The 19,464-nt window shown below is 42.7% G+C and overlaps 5 protein-coding genes across 5 annotated transcripts; 3 read left to right on the plus strand and 2 right to left on the minus strand.

Moving 5' to 3' along the window:
* Positions 1–4: 4 nt before the first annotated feature.
* Positions 5–4,339, minus strand: GGS25DRAFT_487112 (uncharacterized protein). The gene is made up of 8 exons (XM_049260687.1): positions 3,022–4,339; positions 1,831–2,972; positions 1,605–1,776; positions 1,326–1,554; positions 1,152–1,273; positions 838–1,095; positions 551–774; positions 5–494 (listed from the first exon to the last, which is right to left on the minus strand). Exons 1-8 carry the CDS (start codon positions 4,000–4,002, stop codon positions 452–454), a joined length of 3,171 nt encoding a protein of 1,056 aa, XP_049117989.1. The 5' UTR covers positions 4,003–4,339; the 3' UTR covers positions 5–451.
* Positions 4,340–4,623: 284 nt separating this feature from the next.
* Positions 4,624–6,317, plus strand: GGS25DRAFT_487115 (nuclear transport factor 2). Its single transcript, XM_049260688.1, has 6 exons — positions 4,624–4,898; positions 4,992–5,009; positions 5,114–5,178; positions 5,238–5,309; positions 5,370–5,471; positions 5,541–6,317. The coding sequence occupies exons 1-6, from the start codon at positions 4,889–4,891 to the stop codon at positions 5,658–5,660; spliced, it is 387 nt and encodes a 128-aa protein (XP_049117990.1). The 5' UTR covers positions 4,624–4,888; the 3' UTR covers positions 5,661–6,317.
* Positions 6,318–8,368: 2,051 nt separating this feature from the next.
* GGS25DRAFT_520818 (uncharacterized protein) lies at positions 8,369–8,690 on the plus strand (the record flags this gene model as incomplete). The annotated part of the gene is made up of 2 exons (XM_049263949.1): positions 8,369–8,588; positions 8,659–8,690. The coding sequence occupies 2 exons, from the start codon at positions 8,369–8,371 to the stop codon at positions 8,688–8,690; spliced, it is 252 nt and encodes an 83-aa protein (XP_049117991.1).
* A 210-nt stretch (positions 8,691–8,900) lies between these two features.
* On the plus strand, positions 8,901–11,287 carry GGS25DRAFT_487121 (MFS general substrate transporter). The gene is made up of 3 exons (XM_049260689.1): positions 8,901–9,237; positions 9,349–10,660; positions 10,733–11,287. The coding sequence occupies exons 2-3, from the start codon at positions 9,365–9,367 to the stop codon at positions 10,895–10,897; spliced, it is 1,461 nt and encodes a 486-aa protein (XP_049117992.1). The 5' UTR covers positions 8,901–9,237; positions 9,349–9,364; the 3' UTR covers positions 10,898–11,287.
* Positions 11,288–11,748: 461 nt separating this feature from the next.
* On the minus strand, positions 11,749–15,621 carry GGS25DRAFT_530974 (uncharacterized protein; the record flags this gene model as incomplete). Its single annotated transcript, XM_049265446.1, has 4 exons — positions 11,749–14,191; positions 14,246–14,720; positions 14,853–15,061; positions 15,137–15,621. The coding sequence occupies 4 exons, from the start codon at positions 15,619–15,621 to the stop codon at positions 11,833–11,835; spliced, it is 3,528 nt and encodes a 1,175-aa protein (XP_049117993.1). The 3' UTR covers positions 11,749–11,832.
* Between the last annotated feature and the right edge of the window lie 3,843 nt (positions 15,622–19,464).

Consider the following 19,464-nt stretch of genomic DNA (forward strand, 5'->3'; position numbering starts at 1 on the left):
GATAGTTGGCAATGGCCAAAGTGGAAACGAACCGGTTTGGCCTCTTGAATTAGAACTAACCAATCAATCAGGAACGTGCTGACGCTAGCCATTACGAAGTTACGGGCAAGTCTGATATAACAGTTCCTATATCTCCCAAAAATAATTAATTAAAAAAAATCAGACTTTGGTGATGACCTTCGTAAAGAACAGTAAGTGATTCCCGTCGCAAAATTCGTATAGTATTCGTATAATCATTTCCTTGGCTGCCTAGTCATCTAAATCTCACGAGGCCTTCTCAATTCATAAAGCATCGACCGTTAACATCGTCTCCCGACCTGAATAACATGTCTTTAGATAGGAATTTGCTGATTAGTACCTAGTGCATAAAAACATAGGAACACATTGCGTGGCAGAACTACCTGCCTCATAATCTTTTAAGGGAGACTTGGAGTACACGTAGAAGTATTACTCAACCCTTTAATAATTCACCATCCGTGAAAGCACAGTCGAATCTAACAGATTTCAGTCAGTTGTTTTTCATCACCGGCATATGGATGAACCAACTAACCCTTGTTCACCAACAATAACCTTGGTGTATTTCTCCAGCTCTTCCAACTGTTCAACGCAGCCTGTCAAGCTCTCATTATATGAGTGGCTGTAGATCTGCGCCCATTTCTTCCCTTCTGATTTCTCGTCGGCGTTCAGCCGCCCGCTAGCTTCGAGTTCGGACTCGAGCACCCTCATTCGATCTAGTAGCTGCTTGCGAGTTGCGGCAGCACTTGGAAGATATCTCTGCCAAATATGTCATCAATAAAACGGTCGAAATGATTCTACCAAGTTTCTTGAAGGGCTTACAGGCACTTTTCTGTTGGCGCGTAGGGCTCCAGAGAGGACGTAAAGATTGGTCAAGATAGTCGCAATCGCATCTCTTCGATGACCCAGTAAGTCTGCGGCGAATTCGGTGTTGTCTCTAATGAAATGTGGATGGTAAAACAAAGATGCCTGGCGGGCTGTGACTGTATACTCGAAAAACCGCTCACAAGCGTCAATCAGTGCCGAATAGGGCAGAGGATCGAAAGGGGCTCGAAGACGTATCTCGTGGCGTGTAAGACCCTAGCTTCTTGTTAGGTGCAGAGTTCTTCGATCGACGAAAGAGGTGGCTACCATACCAAAAGTTGCCTTAACCTTACAAACCCTTCTCGCAAACGTCCTTCGAGTATCTCCGAAGCTTGTATATCTTCTTGGGTAGGTTCATGTCCTTCCTCGTAGTATACATATCTAGACACAATACCTGAGGTCCTATTAGAAGAAGGCATGAAAATCATCTCATGAATTTGACTTACTCCGATAGACAATGCTAGTGTAAAACAGCATGGCAGCCACTGCTTTTCGCAGATCATGGCGAGCAACAAATGGCCATAACACCCAATTCACGATTATTGATGCCACTACACCGATAACCATGGCGGTACCATGCGATGCCGCAACTGTAGCTGGAGATGGCCTGCCTTCCGCGGCAACTTCCGCAAGAGAGACAACCGTGAATGAAACGCAGCCCACAAGCCCAGACCTCTGTGACACGTCAGAACCTTCTTATGCCTACAGGATTTGGTGCGCCTTACCGGGTGCGTACTTTGCGTGTACCTATAGATCATAGGTAGCATGAAAATAACGGCGAATATTGCAATGACGTATCGGTTCCCATTTCCAGCTGCATATGACAGACCAGCCCAAAGAGACCCAAGGACGGCACATAGAACTCGTGTGAACAGGTCCTGAATATTACCACCAGTTCTATGGAAGTCAGAAGGTAAATCAGATTGAGTAACCTTGAAGGGGGTAACTCACCGGGGTCCCATTATGAGCCACGCCATAACGACTGCCCACCAAGCCTCATAACTATCCCACCAGGAATGATATTGAGAAATCCATGCCGGGATGGATAATACCGAAGTAATCGCAGCAGTTTTGAGACCAAATCGTGTTTCGAAGCCTTGCAATCGATGAAGAAATAGCCAGACATTACGTCGCGTGTGGTTCTTTTCCATGCTCCATTCGTCCTCGAGATCCTCAGCTGTCATTGTGGCATACGAAGCATCGTGACTTTGGCATGTGCTGCCATCATCATCATTTTTCGGCAATGGCTGGAAGTCTCGAGATTTGATCTTTTGGATCATCACTGCTATGTCGTTGAAGCTTTTGAAGTAAGAGCCTGCAGTTACGCCACCTCGATCGTGTCGAACTTGGGCATTGGTGCGATGTACTGCTTTCCAAAAGGTGTAGGATGATGGATGAAACGTGGGGTGCTTTGGTTTTCTCTGTTCCATCCCGTTTACTTTTACTAGGAGGGCCTCGATCGACGTCGCCGCTTGGTGAACTGGGCGGCAGTACGCGAAAAGTTTAACGACCTCAGGAGATTCTGCATACATAGGGGGTAGCCGATCGCTCGCAAGTATGCTGTCTTGACAGTTACTAAAAGCCATGATGCGCTTACGCAGCTTCACAAGCGACCCAGGAATATCGTTTGATACGTCCTTCGGAGGGCCAAGATATTGGCGATGACCACACATTTCCATCAGGACAGCGTCGCAACTTTGCAGGGCAATTTTCATAGATGCAAGAAGCCTTTCTGTTGGCTCGGCCAAATTGTTCGCAACGAATTTCGCCAACTTTATCTCTTCAGTTTCTGGCATGTGTACTTTCTCGTCCATATCCACAATGAATTCTTCCAGCACAGATCGGTCATGACTTGATTTACTAACTGATTCATCTCCAAGCCGATCCAGAATTCTCGTTTCGCTATTAAGGCTGAGTAATGCCCGGATAACGCCTTGAATGAGATTACGCAGCGCCAACACGTCTTTTGGGTCAAAAAGTGTAATGGAGAAGTCGATTACTAGATCTCTATACGCCTGTGACATGCTGACAAATGTCTGCGTCAGCCTTCGCCGAACCCTCATACTTTCCTGCCTCGTCAAACCGAGACCATCCTGAAGAACAGTCAGTCGTTTTGTTTCAGAGTCGGCTCAGAGAACTTACCAGCATAACACCGAAAGATTGATGAAGAGCTACAGCTAGTGGACGGGCACCAGCATCAGGGAACACAGTGCAACATATGACGAGAGAAATAGCTTGCCCAAGAACCCAAGGTATACCATAAGCGAGGAGTTTAGACCAGGAAACCTCTTTCCCAGATACTTCTGCTAGGCAAGTATACGAGATTGCAATCCCAGCACAGATTACAGCCTGGTAGGTGCGAATATAGTAAGAACGAAGACATGCAATAACAAAAATGTATAAGAAGAGAAAGACGGCGAGAACACCGCCGTAACCGACTCGTGCGGTTGATGAAGCGGTAGATACCCAAAGACCAAAAGCTCCCCAACCTAGTCCCGTAGCTGTGCCCAGTATCGTAAGAATGGTACCATCAACCTGGGCTCCTAAAGTCCTGCTGGGATGATTAATCATGGTCGAGATTACCATGATATAACTATAACGACCGAGCCTGTCCTGGACAGGAGCGAAAAGACAGAGGATATATGCGATGAAGAAAGCAAGGAAAGACTTGAGTAGCCTGATACCAGCCCTCGTAGTGCCGACGCGACGAACAACTCCCTTGATCTCGTGCCATTGCTTAGGTAAAAAGTTGTGTATGGATAACGGGTCTTTCTTCCGAAAAGCATACGGAAGAGTCTGCTCAGCCTGGGTCATAAGGTCCTGGACGTTAACCTCCTCGGGCGGGAGGAAGATAGCATCAAAGAAGCCATCTCGTAGCTCAGCGATGCCATAAGAATTGTTAGCGTAGTGTCTGTCTTCCGAGGTCATGACTTTCTCGACGACAGGAAGGCGTGGAACCTGGGACTCAGTACGAGTATCAAAGATCCTGTCTAGGGAGTCTACTGAAGGTTCGCGGACATGATGCCTTGCATTGGTGCTGCGACGCCTCAGAAGACGCGAGAACCCAGTTTCCAGGAGGACACCATTTTGTGCATTCTCCGTGGGAACAGTATTGAGTTCCATGGCTAGAGTAGTAACTACCTACCTAGGTAGTAGCACTAAAGTGAGTATACCTAGGTAACGCTACCTAGGTGGTAAATGGATGAAGGGGTGGAGATGATGGTCTCGTTCTCCCGATTCAAATAAATACCAAGCAAGTGTTATTTTAAGAGTACTCCGATGTATGTCTAACCTAGGTGAATAGGTACCTAGGTAGATTCATGATTTCATGAAGATCAATGAATTTGCAGGTTCTTTAGTACCCGAGACGAAACAATGAGAATTCCAAGATTTTATAAATTTACATGTTGAATTCATTGAGAATAGTTGTGAAATGTCTGAGGGTATTCACGAATTCACGAATTTATGATAAACAAGGAAAAAAAAAAAAAAGCACAGACGTAATAAGTACATGACTTCCCAAGCTAACAAATTCCAACGACGTCACTCAATTACCTACGTTTACATAATCAACTGATAGCAATATCTCCACCCCTAATCGCCGGACCCAATTTGATTGGCCATAAAAAAAGGTACAATATAAAAAAAAGCCAGACGATCTGGACTGTGTGTATTGTGTGTGTGATTAGGTAGGAACAGCCTCTGAAAAAGAGTTACCCCGCCAGCCCAAAGCGGGCGGTCAAAAAAACAAATTTAGCACGCATAAATAAAGTGGAGATTGTTTCTTTCCTTTTGCCCCTCCAACCCGAATGGCCTCACTTCATTCATCTTTTTATCTTACCTGAATCACAACAACAACAAAATCTTTGTCTTTCGAGATCGAAAGATTAAGTGTTCATAAATATCTATCGACGCGTAACGTCTATATCCGTTACTCTTTGTACCCGAAACCCCTTCAACAATCATCAATCTTTGCATCTTTCACAAGGCATAAGCCTCTCCCTTCAAGATGTCTGCAGGTGAGGCACCTTCTGCGCCGCGTCGCATATTACTGCCCAACACATCAAGGCAGTTTGACTACTTTTGGCTTTCAGATTCTAACAGATGAATAGAACTCATCAACATCGCGAGTATGTGATACCTATTGACGAGCTTGATCCGGCTTGTGCTTACGCCTTCGACCACAACCCCTCAACACCTTCGCTGTCTTGCTAACATGCGCCCACCTATCTAGCTATGTTCGTGCAATACTACTACAACCAGTTCGACCAAGACCGAACCGGACTGTCCTCTCTATACGTACGCGTCTTATTGCCCACCTATCCTTGTTCTTGTTAATGCTAATATTTACTGTCTAGCGAGATGCTTCCATGTTGACCTTCGAGTCAGCTTCGTTTAAGGGAACCCAATCCATTCTCGAGAAGTTGACAGTATGATAACCATCACATCAGATTCTTCATGTAAAAGCAATCGCTAACATGAACTTCCAGGGCCTGCCCTTCCAGCAGATTAAGCACCAGGTCGCCACCATGGACCTTCAGCCCGGTGTTGGTGAGAACCACATCATGGTTCTTGTCACTGGCCAACTTCTTGTTCGTCTGCCTATCATTTTATCATTCACCCTTCATGATGGCATACATGCTAACCTAACTGTTGATTAGGTCGACGAAGAGCAGCGGCCCATGAGCTACACTCAGTCATTCTACCTGGTCCCCGAGAACATCAACGGCAATCCCCAATACTACGTCCACAATGACATCTTCAAGCTCGTCTACGGTTAATCGTCAAACTATTTCGCCCTGTGGCAACACATTATGAAAATTACAATGCTATAATGCTGTTCTTGTGGGTTGGGCGATTTAAGAATTCCGCCAAAATCTCCTTTTGCTATAGATGACGAGTCGGGGTTTAAACTTGTTTTAGGGAGGTAGTTCAGTTCCTTGCATCACATGGATTGATTCTCTCTAGCTAGGTCGTTAGGAATTTTATTCATCACTTCGAGGCTTCAGGCTTCCATGACGCTTTTTATAGTTGCCCAACCATACCAGTGATCTTACAAATATTTTCTATTATTTATTCCATTGGTTGATTTCATCAACACCGCTTCACTTCTGTTTGACAAGAATATTTATAAGCAAACTCTCTTTTCGCTTACATTCAGTAAAGGGAGCGGGTGTGTGAATGGGTAATCGATCACCCCAACATGCGCCGCACAAGTTGAACCGAAGGCACTACGGTTCATGGAACTCATCAGCACCTAGGTAGGCTAGTACCTCCTTGATGTACCTTGTGCTACTCAATGTTGTTTATAGAGCTGTTATGATCCTAGGATGTAAACTCGTGGGCCGAAGAATGTACACAGGGGGCCATCAAGTGGATCTGTCTGCTTTCTTTCAACTCGAAACACCTCGTCCGATGTCCAATCAGTTTCTACGTAGGTATTATCTAGTAAAGTTATTGACTGACAATAGCTTCAATGTTGGTGTTGGAATAAGCGATTACTTTCTGATCGATCACATTGGCAACGGTGAACTACTTACCAGCCTAAGGACACAGGCGCCCTTCAGAGCCGTTCGCGTTAGATATACTGACATAAGCTAAAGGCAATTAAGACTGAGTCGTTTGGATCCGTTTGAGTAAAATGAACTCAGATGCCGCTGCCCGCTAGGTGCGCAGATAATCCTAAAAAGACAGATAACGGAAGAAGAAGCTTTTCAGCTTTCGGTGCTATGCATCGAAACCTAAAGGGGTGTGCTAAGAATACTGACATAAAGCAAAGATAATTAACGAGAGATAATCTATTCATCTTTTATTTTGGCGTAGCGGCACAAACTGACAGATCGCCATTATGTACCTCTTGAATAGGGGTCCCTGGCTCCGTGGTATCAAGAAACCGAAAAATATTTCCCCAGTAACAGCAGGACTTACAGTGATGGAGTATTTGACTTGAACCCTGCTCATTAACGATATAGCCTCAAAAGGGTCCCAAGAAAAGGGGGCGGGATGGATTTAGAACACTATTCCCCAATGTGTCATGCACTATACAACGCTGAGTTGGAAATGGCAACTAGGGGCCTGGGCATGTGGTGTCTCTATCGCAACGTACTCGTGAGAGCCAAGGAATTGAAGCTTTCGGAAAAAAATTAGGGAAAGGAGAAAGAAGGCACAGGAACTAGGCAAAGGAAGGAGGTTGTCGCTGAGGTGGGAATATATGAAATTCAAGGGCAAGAAATTCGTGAGTTGGGCATTCCTACTTAACTACTTACGCATGCACTAGTATCGTCAATGGGGGAGACTGTTCGCGCAAGGCTGCGTTTCGTCTAAAGATGCAGACGAAGGAAGGTTGTTAGGAAGGCTGTAAGCCGTTATACTTATAGGTACTGTAAGATAGATCGAGCTTTGTACGCAACATCATCATCGATTCTCCTAGTTGGCATCTTGCTAGCCTCGAGCCACTTCATGTCAGCCGACGAACTCAGATCTCAATGCCTACCTAGCCTACACTTTTCAAGAAAGCCACACCGCTAATCAAATGGGCTTGATGCTCTCATAGTTTAGATGGGAACATTGAAAAAGTTATTGATTTCTGGTGCAGTGTGAAGTGTATAGCATCAGGGAAAGGCTCCTCTGTACCGTGATACCTAGCAAAGTGTCAGTATAGCGACGAGAGGAACATTACGCGTCTGATGCTTTTCTTCCCGCCTGTAGGTATACTAGTTGCGTATACGTGTAAGCACAACTAGTAAATAGAGAGAACATGGGGAACTGTAAGCGTAATAATTCACCGTGCCGCAATCAATTTCTTTTATAGCTTGCCTCCTTTGGGGGCTGTCATCCTGATAGTGGGTATTTCCCCTTTTCTTCCCGTTCTGTCGGATGTGCCAAGCGCCAAAAACACATCACTTGGGCACTAGTTAACTAATAAGTACATAATAGATGCTTTCGAAATCTCTTAGTATAATTTCCTTTGCGGCGGCGGCGAGAACATGGAATTCTGGTCCTTGATTCCTCTCCTCTGCTTTGTAGGATGGATGGATGGAATGGCGCAACAAATCCACCTCGGTAAGGTTCATTTTCGAGTACCGGCATTCTCTTCCATCTCTCCAGGATTATAGTTACATGGGAATGGGATAAGCGTTTGGTGCGCTATCCCTTTTTGTCAACAACTAGTTAAGTGTGTACCTTTGATAGCCTCAGTTCTCTAGGGGCGGGATCCTTGGGTGGTGCTATGACCCCAGTGCATCTAATCTCAGGAGGCGGCGGGACCTATGGATACAATCAAAGACTGGGAATAACATAAAAGCATAAAGGAGTGCTTCTCGCTACCTATACCATGGTTATTGTTCCATTGCTTCTCCAGACATCAGAGTCCTTCACCAAGAATCTAATCTCTAATACTAACCGAGTGTGTCCAAGAGAACATACGTCCATCCATTCATCAAAGACACTTAGTCATTCGGACTTCACTCCTTTCCAAACCCCCCCCAACATGCAGATCCAAAACATCCTCCTCTCCCTCCTCGCCGGCGCAACCGCTGCCATCGCCATTCCCACTACCAGCCCTCTGCTCCAGAGCCGAAGCATGGACTGCCCCAACCCGGAGGCGTACGAGAAGGCGATGAACTGCATCAACGACCCTAAGTCGGGGGTCAACATCCAGTGCCCAACCCGCGACGAGCATTGTGTGAGGGATTGGATGGAGCGGTGTGGTAAGTACCTGTTTATATGTGTCTAGCAGAGAAGAGAACTTATAAGGCTAACAAAAGGGGGTGGGGTTAGGCAAGGCGTACAAGTGCACTGTTCATTATTAGGCGTGAATTAGCTTAGCACCCAACGAGAAGAAGGGAAGGGAGAGATGAGCTGGGATGAGTTGAATGCTGGGATGAATTTATTGTGTGGTGTAGTTGGATGTGCCATCTATTCGGCATGATCAGACTACCTCCTATTTACATGCACGGTATAGTAGGTAGTTATACACATACGTGCAAAGTATAGTCAAGCTCACATTTAAACTATTCTTAAGTTCAACAACCTTTATGATTAACATCAATCATTAAATATCCAATATATAGCTTTGGAGATCATCGTTGATCTGTTAAAATACTACCTGGGTAGGGCAGATATGTGCCTACGTAGGTAGCCGTGCCCCCTTTACCCCAGCTATTACCCCACAAACCCATACCCCCGCTACAGTCCAATATAGCATCTTTCTCCGCATCCTTCACACAAACTTACCCGGCTTAGTGGCATTATATCGCCTTATATCAAGGCCGAGGAATTGGAATTGGTAATGAGAAATCAGCTGGTCCAATTGTTGATAGGTACCGACCTAGGGTAGGCAGGCAGGCAGACACTTTTGTACTTTGTTCTGGGTTTTCTTCTTTACCTTCCTATTCTCTTCATCTTCCTCATCTTCTTCTTCCTATCACTAATCGCTGCTGATCGCTGATCCTCCCATGTTCTAAACAGCACACCCCTTCGAACCATGGCCGAGAAGGAGCCGTCCATCTCGCTCCACGAGAAAGCTGACGATGCCACCCCATCTGCGGAGGACGCAGGCGAGCGCCGCGGCGGCGGCGGCGGCGGCCACGACTCCAAATTCGAGAAGCGGGTCCTGCGCAAAGTCGACGTAAGACTGCTGCCCATCCTCGGCGCGCTGTACACGATCGCCATGGTCGACCGGAGCAACATCTCGGTAGCGCGCATCTCGGGGCTCGACGAGGACGTCGGGCTCGCCGTCGGCAACCGCGCCTCCGTCGCCCTGCTCGTCTTCTTCATCGGCTACATGCTCTTCGAGCTGCCGAGCAACATGGTGATCCACCGCGTCGGCGCCGCCAACTGGCTCGCCGCCATCGCCTTCGCCTGGGGGCTCGTCTCCATGGGCATCGGCTTCCTAGACCACTGGGTCGGGCTCGCCGTGCTGCGGGCCCTCCTCGGCGCCTTCGAGGCCGGCTTCTACCCGGGCTGCGTCTACCTCATCTCCTCCTGGTACCGGCGGTACGAGGTGCAGCAGCGCCTCGCCGTCTTCTTCATGACGGGGTCCGCGCTCTCCGCCTTCGCCAACGTGTTCGCGCTCGCGCTGATCCAGATCTCGAAGACGCGCACGAGCTACAAGGGGTGGCGCTGGATCTACATCGTCGAGGGCGTCGTCACCTGCGCCGCCGCCGTCCTGGCCTGGTTCGTCATCGTCGACTTCCCCGACTCCGACCGCAACACCTTCCTCTCGGCGGAGGAGAGCGCGTTCGTCAGGGTGCGCCTCGCCGAGGACCGCGGCTCCGAGGAGCGCGGCAGGGTCACCTGGGCCATCTTCGTCGACACCCTCACCGACTGGAAGGTCTGGTCCTTTGCGCTGATGTACTCGGCAGGCGCCGTCGGTGTCTACGCTTTCCTCTTCTTCCTGCCCATCATCCTCAAGAACGGCATGGGCTACTCGCAAGAGCTAGCATTTGTCCTTTCAGCCCCGCCGGCCCTCTTCTCCGTCGTAGAGGGCCTGGTCGTTTCTTGGCTCGCGGATAAGCTGCGTCTACGGGGACCGTTCGTCATTTTGCAAGGCGTTGTCGCTATTGTCGGTCTATGCATGACTGGCTTCCTTAAAGATCCCGTGCCGAGGTATATCGGGACGTTCTTAGGCGAAGCAGGTGTCAATGGGCTTGTGGTGACTACGCTGGCTTGGCAGGCCAACAATCTTCGTGGCGATGCCAAGCGCGCCTGTGCCACGGCCGTCATGATCACGATCAGTGGGCTTGGTGGCATTTATTCGTCGCTGGTCTTCCGACAACAGGTTCGTAAACAAAAGCCCGTCATTACCTAGGTACCTAAGCTTCCATAAAAATAGTCGCTAATTGTAATACAGGATGCCCCTGATTATATTCCTGGCATCATCGCTGTGATGGCTATATGCATAGCAGCTGTCGTCGCTGCATGCATATCCATACTCCTTCTAAGGTGGGAGAATAAGCGCGCAGATGAAGGAAAGAAGGTTATCGATGATCTTGCCGACTTCCGGTATACTATCTAGAAGGGATACCCGACATCGACTTAATAACTGTTAGGTGTCTAGATTCATGAGTTATGATAGGTAATGGGGTAATGGGACCTAAGAATAGAAAAACATTACACTATTATAGTCTCACAGCCTATCACGTTCTAGCCTGTTCTCGCTTTCTTGAACTCGAGGCTAAGAGAAACTACAAAAGCGCTAATGCCCTGACTATAGAAGGCACATGAAAAGCTCAAGCTAAAATCCAATATTCTAGAACAAAAATCATGTACCTACCTTATGATAGGTACGGTACCTACGAACGATTCGTACCTACATACCTAGTGAAAGGCGTGAAATTTAGAAAAGGGGCAACAGGAACAACCGAATGTTGCATTGTAGACTACCCTAAGTAGGTAAACTACAGGATGGAACTTAAACATACCTACAGTAGTAGCTATGCGATACTATCGTGTACTTCATTAGAGGGGAGTGATTTAGTTTAATATTTATACCAAGGAGATCCCCGGAAGCTTTTATAGAGCCTACATCTATTAACCAGCGTTTACTTCATTCATTCATTTTATTAGACCGTTTTATAGCGGCTAGTGCAGGTGTTCATAATGCTCAAAATCCCACTCTTCGTCCCAGAAAGCAGCAGTATGCCTTGCTTAACTTCATCAGCCTCTGTCATCCATTGCCCATGTGCCTCTACATTAAATTCAGCATCAACATATTTGACGAGCGAGAGGCTTATCATTATCTTATTTCCTAGGCCATTGCGTTATTATGTGTTACTACCGTAAGTAGCCTGCCTAGGTATACGACCGCGATGTCAGAGGTTATCGGGGAAATAAGCCGTGTAAACAATGGGATGCAGATGTTTTCGGCCAAAGGACAAGATTGATAACATGGTATTAGCTTCTGTCGTTAATCTTGAGCATTGCCATACGACAAACCGCTGCGACCGTCCTCTAGCTTAGATCGAAACCAGCCCCCGATTGAATAGCGTAGAGAAGCTTACTTTTCAGCGTCTCTTTTGAGGTGTAGCGTGGTAACTTGAGGAGATTGACACATGTACTAGTGCTAGGCAACCTTTCTTCGTCGGTTCCGCCATCTCTAATACTGAAATGGGGGCTGAGCTGCGAGAAACCTAGCAACGGTGCTCGCGGTGTCGATGTGACGTACTTGAGCACTTCTCTGCGCTCCGAGTCTTGGAATTCCTGCATAACCTGCCAGAACATCAAGATAGTCGGATGTTCTAGGCCGTCATCTCCAAGGGCATATAGACCTGAATATTGAGTGTTTTGACGTAGGTCGTTAATGTCAATCTCCGAGCTATCACCACCAACGAGCCGCTGGAGCTCGGATTGGTTAAACATCGAAAGCCAAGCGGGATTGATAATAGACCCGAGGCCTTTAAGGAAAGCCTTAGTCTGTCTATAGGGCTGCGCTACGAGTCGATGATTCGTGACATATGAAATGTATAGGGGGCGATTCGTGTTGGTGACGGGAATATCTGCACCATTTTTGCAGAGAGGCCGAGTGAGCGTGCGTTCCTCGCCTAGAGGCCCCGAGATCTGGTCTGTGATGGTGAAATCTAGTGAAAGATCAATTACTTCTCCTGGGTAATTCTTGAGACTGATCAAACCCTGATAAAGTTCTGGATCTAGATCTCGCAAGTCATTCAGGTTTGCACGGTAGTCCGTCAGCGAGCCTTGCCCTGACACTGACCACTTCAGGAGAAAGAAACCTGCAAAGGCCTTGTCAATCAGGATGCCCTCGTACATGCACTTTCCTACCACCCGACCGAGGAACTCGTAACGTTTAGCAAGATCTGTCACGTTCTCTTTCCACTTAGCATCGCCTTCTGAATACCCCATATAGCGGAGGGCCTCGGCGAGGTCATCAAACACAGTTGGATTCGGGTATAGTAGGTTTTGACTATTGGTAACGAAGAGGTTGTGACCGGCCGAGCCAGGCTTGAAAGCTTCGTCGGTGACGCTGATGAGAAATTCTTTCGTAACACCGCCGCCATCGATTCCAGCTTCAAGCTGGTTGAACTGATCAACAAACGCTATCTGAATGGGTTCCTTCAGTCCCTCACCAAGCGAATAGAATTGCTCGTACGCGTCATCGAATACCCTTCCGCGCTTGACCCGAGCCGAATGACGACCAAGTATATCCCTCCCTCGTGCTGAAGGGTTATTAAACCCACCTTCTCCTGATATCACCGATAGACGCCATCGATCTGGATCAACATGGCCTCCTCGACGCTTAGACTTGTCAAGGTATACGAATTGACGGAATATTTGTACTCTAACCTCGAAGGGAATGACGAATGGCATGTTGCGGAGAATTTCTAACTTTGGCCCAACTTGGGCTAACAATTGTTCGCGCTGAACTCTTCGCAAACGACGACGTTTCTCTATCTGTGCTGCGCGCGATAGGCGTTGTCCTGTGAAGGTATGGAAAGTATCAAGCCCTTCCTCATCTGAGGTATCTGAAGCATCCTCATCTCCCTCATCTTCCTCTATTTGGTCTTTTTGCTGCTCTTCTAAGACAACGGCCGAGATAAAACCATCCATGTCAAACTTCGAGGTCATCAACCAGAAGTCCTTGGGGAGAAAATGTCGACGAGAGTCTCTTTCGTATAATGACCGTATAGTAGTTGTTGACGCGCTCCTCAAGCTCAAAACATCCATCCCAATGATGCCAGCGAATGATGACTGCCCCGTCTTGGCTTCTTCCTCTTGCGTATTTGTTCCTGTGGAGCTGATGCCCATAAGACTGTTCAACCGAGGTGGCCTTGAGGTTGACGGCATGATGGCAGGTAGATTATAATATAATGGGAATGATAGACTTTTGAGGAAGTTGATCAATTGCTTTAACTCGTTCAGATTAAGACTGCTTGAACGTATTCGTAAAGTTGCAGGGCTCTGCTCTGATGAGATCTGGCTCTCTGCGGGTAGGAAATCTTCGTCATCAGTGACTCTTAGAAGAAAGTTGTATAGTTCAAGGAATAGTAATATGGTCCGCCACTCTTGATGGCCTGCAGGATCTGGACGGAGAAGCGTCACAACCAAGTTAGGCTGCTGTTGGGCTTTGGGATGCGCAATATTCTTGAAAATATCAGTATTTGAAGCAGCTTTCCAGAAATACTTGACAGATGGTGTTGAGGTAGCAGTTAACGTGTCAATCGTGGAAATGTCACCCTGGAAAAGGCGCATCTTGATGTCATCACTATGGCTGGGGAAGCATCTCAACAATACTAATGTATAACCAGCAAGGAGACTTGCATCCTCAGAGAGACGGCCAGGAGACAGCGCCGTTCTATATCATGTTAGCATATGTGTACAATGTCTCGGGCTTCCAAGAAATACTAACGAGGTAAATCGGCTCAGAAGTTCCGAAATGCCGTCTTCATCTACGAGGAAATCAAGTTGATTAAGGATCCAAGTAGCAAAAGGAGTGGAATCATCGTTCTCATCCTCACGTTTGATGAGCTCTTTATCGTCATCATTATTAGCTTCATCGGCGCTGCTATGCCGGCTATATCGTATTCGAATATCGTCCACAAGAATAGACAACTGGAGGTAGAGTGCTTCAAGATATTTGGATCCCTGTGAAGTAGGAGCTGCTCTGTTCAAGGCGATGAAATGGGCCAGGAGCCATAAAGAGCCATTCTTTGATATCGTGGTGATGTGTTCTCGTTCTGAGTAGACGTCGATCACACTCTGGGATAATTCTTCGAGGTCTACCAAACATGCGATCTGTTGAGGATTCTGTTGAAAGAATCGTAGGCCTGAGGAAGTTAAGAAAGAGAATGCAAACGCTTGATATGCTTTACGGGTATGTGGTTCTATAAGTTGTTAGCTATGCACTTTATGAAAAATGTAGAGAGAGTGGAAGTCAAAGCGAACGCCGCGTTGCCCACCCTCAGTGCCTATGATGATTTGGACCTCGCTAGGCTGTGAATAATATATGTACTGACCTTGTCGAGAATTTGATACCAAAGGCACAGTGACCGCATCTGTAAGAATTTCTTGTAGCTTGGCTGGAACACCCACGTGACTACTTTGCTCAAAGTATCTGGACAGGAGTTGATAATATCGACTCGAGATTGGAAGGATAGAAGTTGGTCTTCTTCTGACAAGATCGATCAAAATGCCGAGAATTTCTTGGGATGAAATAGCTGAGCGACTATTAAACAAGGGATGTATGAGTAAATGATATATGATATGTGACCAGTATTCATAGCATCGAGCATGTACGTACCTTTCCAAAGCTTCTACAAGCAGGCGTGCCAGCCGGTCCCAGGACTCTGGAGTAACTACGTCAAAATTCGAGGAATTTGATCCCAAGATGGTGAGATTCCCAATGAACAGATCTAGACGTTGCTGGTCTTCCGTTCGTGCTGGATCGAAGAGTACGACTAGGAGGGGCAAAGCATTGGCAATTCGAGTTGAATGACAACTGGTATTAGGTTGGCTATATAAAGCATCAAAATCTTCTCGGCAAATGTGCTTGAAACTTTGTATTTCCCTGTGGCGTCTCCATACTCTCTGGAGTCTCTTGGCGGCGTTAAGCTCGTCACGTTCCCTCTGCCTTTTTTCACGTTCGGCTTGAGCTTGTGCAACGGTCTTGGAGGCACCGGAAGCAGAGGGAGACCAACTCGAAGTACCCCAAGGGTTTGTGGTTCGCTGGCCGCTTAAGTTGACATTCCGAGGCCGCCTCGAAGTGCCGGTAAATGTTGGAAACATATTGAACACTCGAATCCTAGACTGCTGTTCCAATACGCGAGTCAAATTCGAGTGCTGGCTGATTATTTCATCAAACTAGCTAGGGATGCCGTCGAATATGTGTAGCAGATGGTGCTCTTTCTTTGTCACGTTGTGCAAATCGACATGGTGTAGTTATTACGAGGTTGTGTAGGTAGGTTGGTAGGCAGGAGGTTGTGAGCCGTTGAACTTGACGTAATGACTACAAGGTAGCGGACGAAGAGGAATAGAGGCGCCGGGGGTAGTTGGCAAAGAGAGTTAGGATGGCGATGGAGGTGAAAGTGAGAACAAAATGCGCTGTCAAGACAGGCTGATGTAGTCAGTGGTAGAGTTGGTTATAAATCCGGTGTCTGCGCATACAACTTATGCGCATTTGCGTAAACGTCGGGAACATTGAATGTTTGAAGGCAAGGTTGTTCGACCGTTGTTGAAGTAGGTAGGTAGGTAACTAACTGCTGTTTAGGTACTAGGTAAGAAATTGTCCCCTGGTAACAATTAGGTACTCAATTAGGTACTCAATTACATAGGTACTCAATGTTGGATGTGCATCTGCACATGTGGAACATTCAATGTTGAAGGCACTTACTTGACCGTTGATGGATTTCGACATTAGGTCAGTGCGTAGGTACGTAGCGTCAACGGCGCTCTTCAATTCACAATGAATATTGAATAAAAGTTCTGTCACCTTCTATGTAAAGCTTGATAATATAGGTACACTTCAGGCGCCACCAACAACTTTAATTGAACCGGTAACTTGGTATGTAACAGGGCTTTCATGTTGTGTCTTAGCGCTAAAAGAGCTATGGTAGGTGCTACTAGGTACTGTATGTATTGTACAATACATCCATACATCCACGCAGTAGTACGCAGTACGTTAGGCAGAAATGGGTTACGGAAGGCGGGGTGCCCCTCAATGACAGACAACTTGAACATTCTGATAAGATAGCAAAATCACCTAGGTTACATAATTGCAACCAAAACCTAACCTACCTAACAAGGGAAAAGAGCCTTATCTAACACCATGCATGTGATTACGCTAGTTATATTTCATTAGTTTTAATACATATTATAAATTAAACTTCCCATGCTTATCTATTAAAACAGATAAGATAATTCCATGATCACGATAGGTTATAAATAAAAGGTTAAAATCATAAATATAATTAAAGTTATTAAATAAGATAGAAAAAATCGAAAATTCTTTTTTTATTAAAATAAGTTATAAATATAAGCATAAATTATATGGGTCACGTAATTATTTCTTATAATTCCCACATTAGTTATTTTTTCTTTTCTTATGTTTATTATTTTCGTTTATCACTTTATTCCCATTTTTATTTTAATATATTAACTTTTTTTAACCTATCCTTATAATTGTAACGTAAAATAATTAATATTAATAAATGTCTTTAATGCTTTATTAGCCTTTATTTTAATTATAATATTAGTTAAATTATCCTTTCCTTAAATTTATTAAATCTTTATAATTTCCCGGCATTTGTATAATTAACGTAATAATATAATATTAATTATTAACCTTTTTTCTTTAATAATACCTAATTTAATTAAGCATTTATATAAAAAAAAAAGTTAATATAAACCACGATTAAAACCGTTAATAAAATGCTTTATTAGTTTAAAATTATTATAAAGGTTTCGTTAAAAGTAATTTTTATATTAATATTATAAATTATCGCGTATATTTTATTAGTAAAAACACTTTTAATAACTTTTTAACATTTTATCGAACTTTAATATATTAAATTACCCTTTACCTTGAAAAATTTGTTGTTTATCGCGTCGTTATTCGTTAATTCGTTTTTAAAAATAATTATATAACTTATTTACGAGCTTAAGTTTTTATTATTCGCAAAGAATTCGTTTATAAATAAAAATAGTTTAACATTTAAGAAATTAAAAAAAACGTATTAAAATCCTTTATTTAAGTTCTTAAGTTATTATTAAAATCTATTATTTAATTAAATAATCTCGTCCTTCCTAAGCTTTTTATGTTATATTACCTTAAATATATTATAAGTTATTTTTAATTAACATATGATAATAATATAAACGTTATAAGCTTTTTATCGGATATATTATTAAGTAATATCGTTAATAAACTTTTTAATAAAAATAATTTTCTTTCCTTACTTTTTTTAACGTAAATATAATAATCCGTTTATATTTTTAAATAAAATATAACTATTAAAAATTAAAGGTTTTTTATCAATAAGGTAAGTTTTAAGCTTAGTTAAAAGCTTAACTTTTTTTAATTCTTCGTTTTTAAAACGGTTAAATTATTTATCGAAAACATTAAAAATGTTATTAATTTATATATTAATTAAATTAAAACATTTATTTAATTTCATAATAAATAAATAAAAGTTATAAGTTAAGGTTTTTATATTAAATCGTTTTTAATAATACTTAAAGTAAATAACTTATTAATATATTCCGGCTTTAATAATTTTATAAACCGGTTTAAAAATTACTATAATAATACCTTTTAAATATTTTAAAATAAATTCAATAAATAATCATGCTAAAAACTTACAATTAAAAAACGTATTAAATTATATATATACTTACGTAACGTCACATAATTAAATAATTATATTTTTTTATAATAACGTAAAAATAAAAGCTGTAATCACTTATTAACTTACTTGTTAAATCGTTAATAATTAAGTTAATATCACTCGTTTTCCCACGTCATTATATCCTTAAATAATAAGTCTTAATTTCTTATATAAATTATCCATTACTTTACCTTTAATTTCATAAATAATTTGTGAATTAAATATTTAAATATTATCATATTTAATATAATTATATTTTTTAAATAAAAATACGCCTTATTTAATTAAGCCTTTAATTTCTTAAACATTAAAAGTTTTAAATAATTATCTTAATATAATAATCTTACCTTTATTATAAAGTTATATCGATAATTATTTATCGATAACTTCTTTTTAAGTTATATTAATAATATTCTCCTTTAACTTATTTTTATTACCATAAGGACGTCCTTATTTTCTTTTAAATACGCGTAGTTTTAAATCTCGTTTTAATACTTACTTTAAAACGTATTTATTTAAATCGTTTTTATCCTTTAATTTACTTTTAAATTTAAATTTAATCGAAATATACGTAATTTTATCGTAGTGATAAGGCTTTACGATAATTATTTTAAATTTAACGAATTTATCGTTGATTTAAATAATACACGTTTCACCGTTTTATGTTATTAACTTATAAAGTCTTTTCCAGCTTTTATTTTCTTGAAACATTTAAACTTTTAATTATAAAAAAAAGTTAAAAGTGCTTAACGTATTTAAACCGTTTTATATATCGAGCGTTTCGCTTATTTATCGTTATATTTTTAATTTTCGAACTTTTATTATAACTTTTTTAATAGCGATAGTTTATTAGTGTAACGATGATATAAGTAATAAGCTTTTAATTAATTGTGAATATACCTTAAAGACGAGTAATATTAAAACTAAACTATCGAATCTTGTTATATCGTTAACAGCTTTCATAACTATTTATAAAATGTAAAATAATTTTATACGATATTTTTTTATATCTTTAAAAATAACTTCGTAAACGCGTTTTAACGGTTTATAGTATTGTTTTAATTTACCGATGAAGTTATATACCTTTATAAGAATTTCTTTTATTAAAATAGCGAGGGTTTTTACGTTTATTTTAAACTTATTTACTATAAAATTCGTACCTACATTAAATATTAAATTATTAAATAATCTTAAATAAATATTGATTTAAATTATTCTTAAAATATCTTAAACTTATTTTATAAAT

Source organism: Hypoxylon fragiforme (genome assembly GCF_022984875.1).
Source record: "Hypoxylon fragiforme strain CBS 206.31 chromosome Unknown GGS25scaffold_4, whole genome shotgun sequence".
Lineage (NCBI taxonomy): Eukaryota > Fungi > Ascomycota > Sordariomycetes > Xylariales > Hypoxylaceae > Hypoxylon > Hypoxylon fragiforme.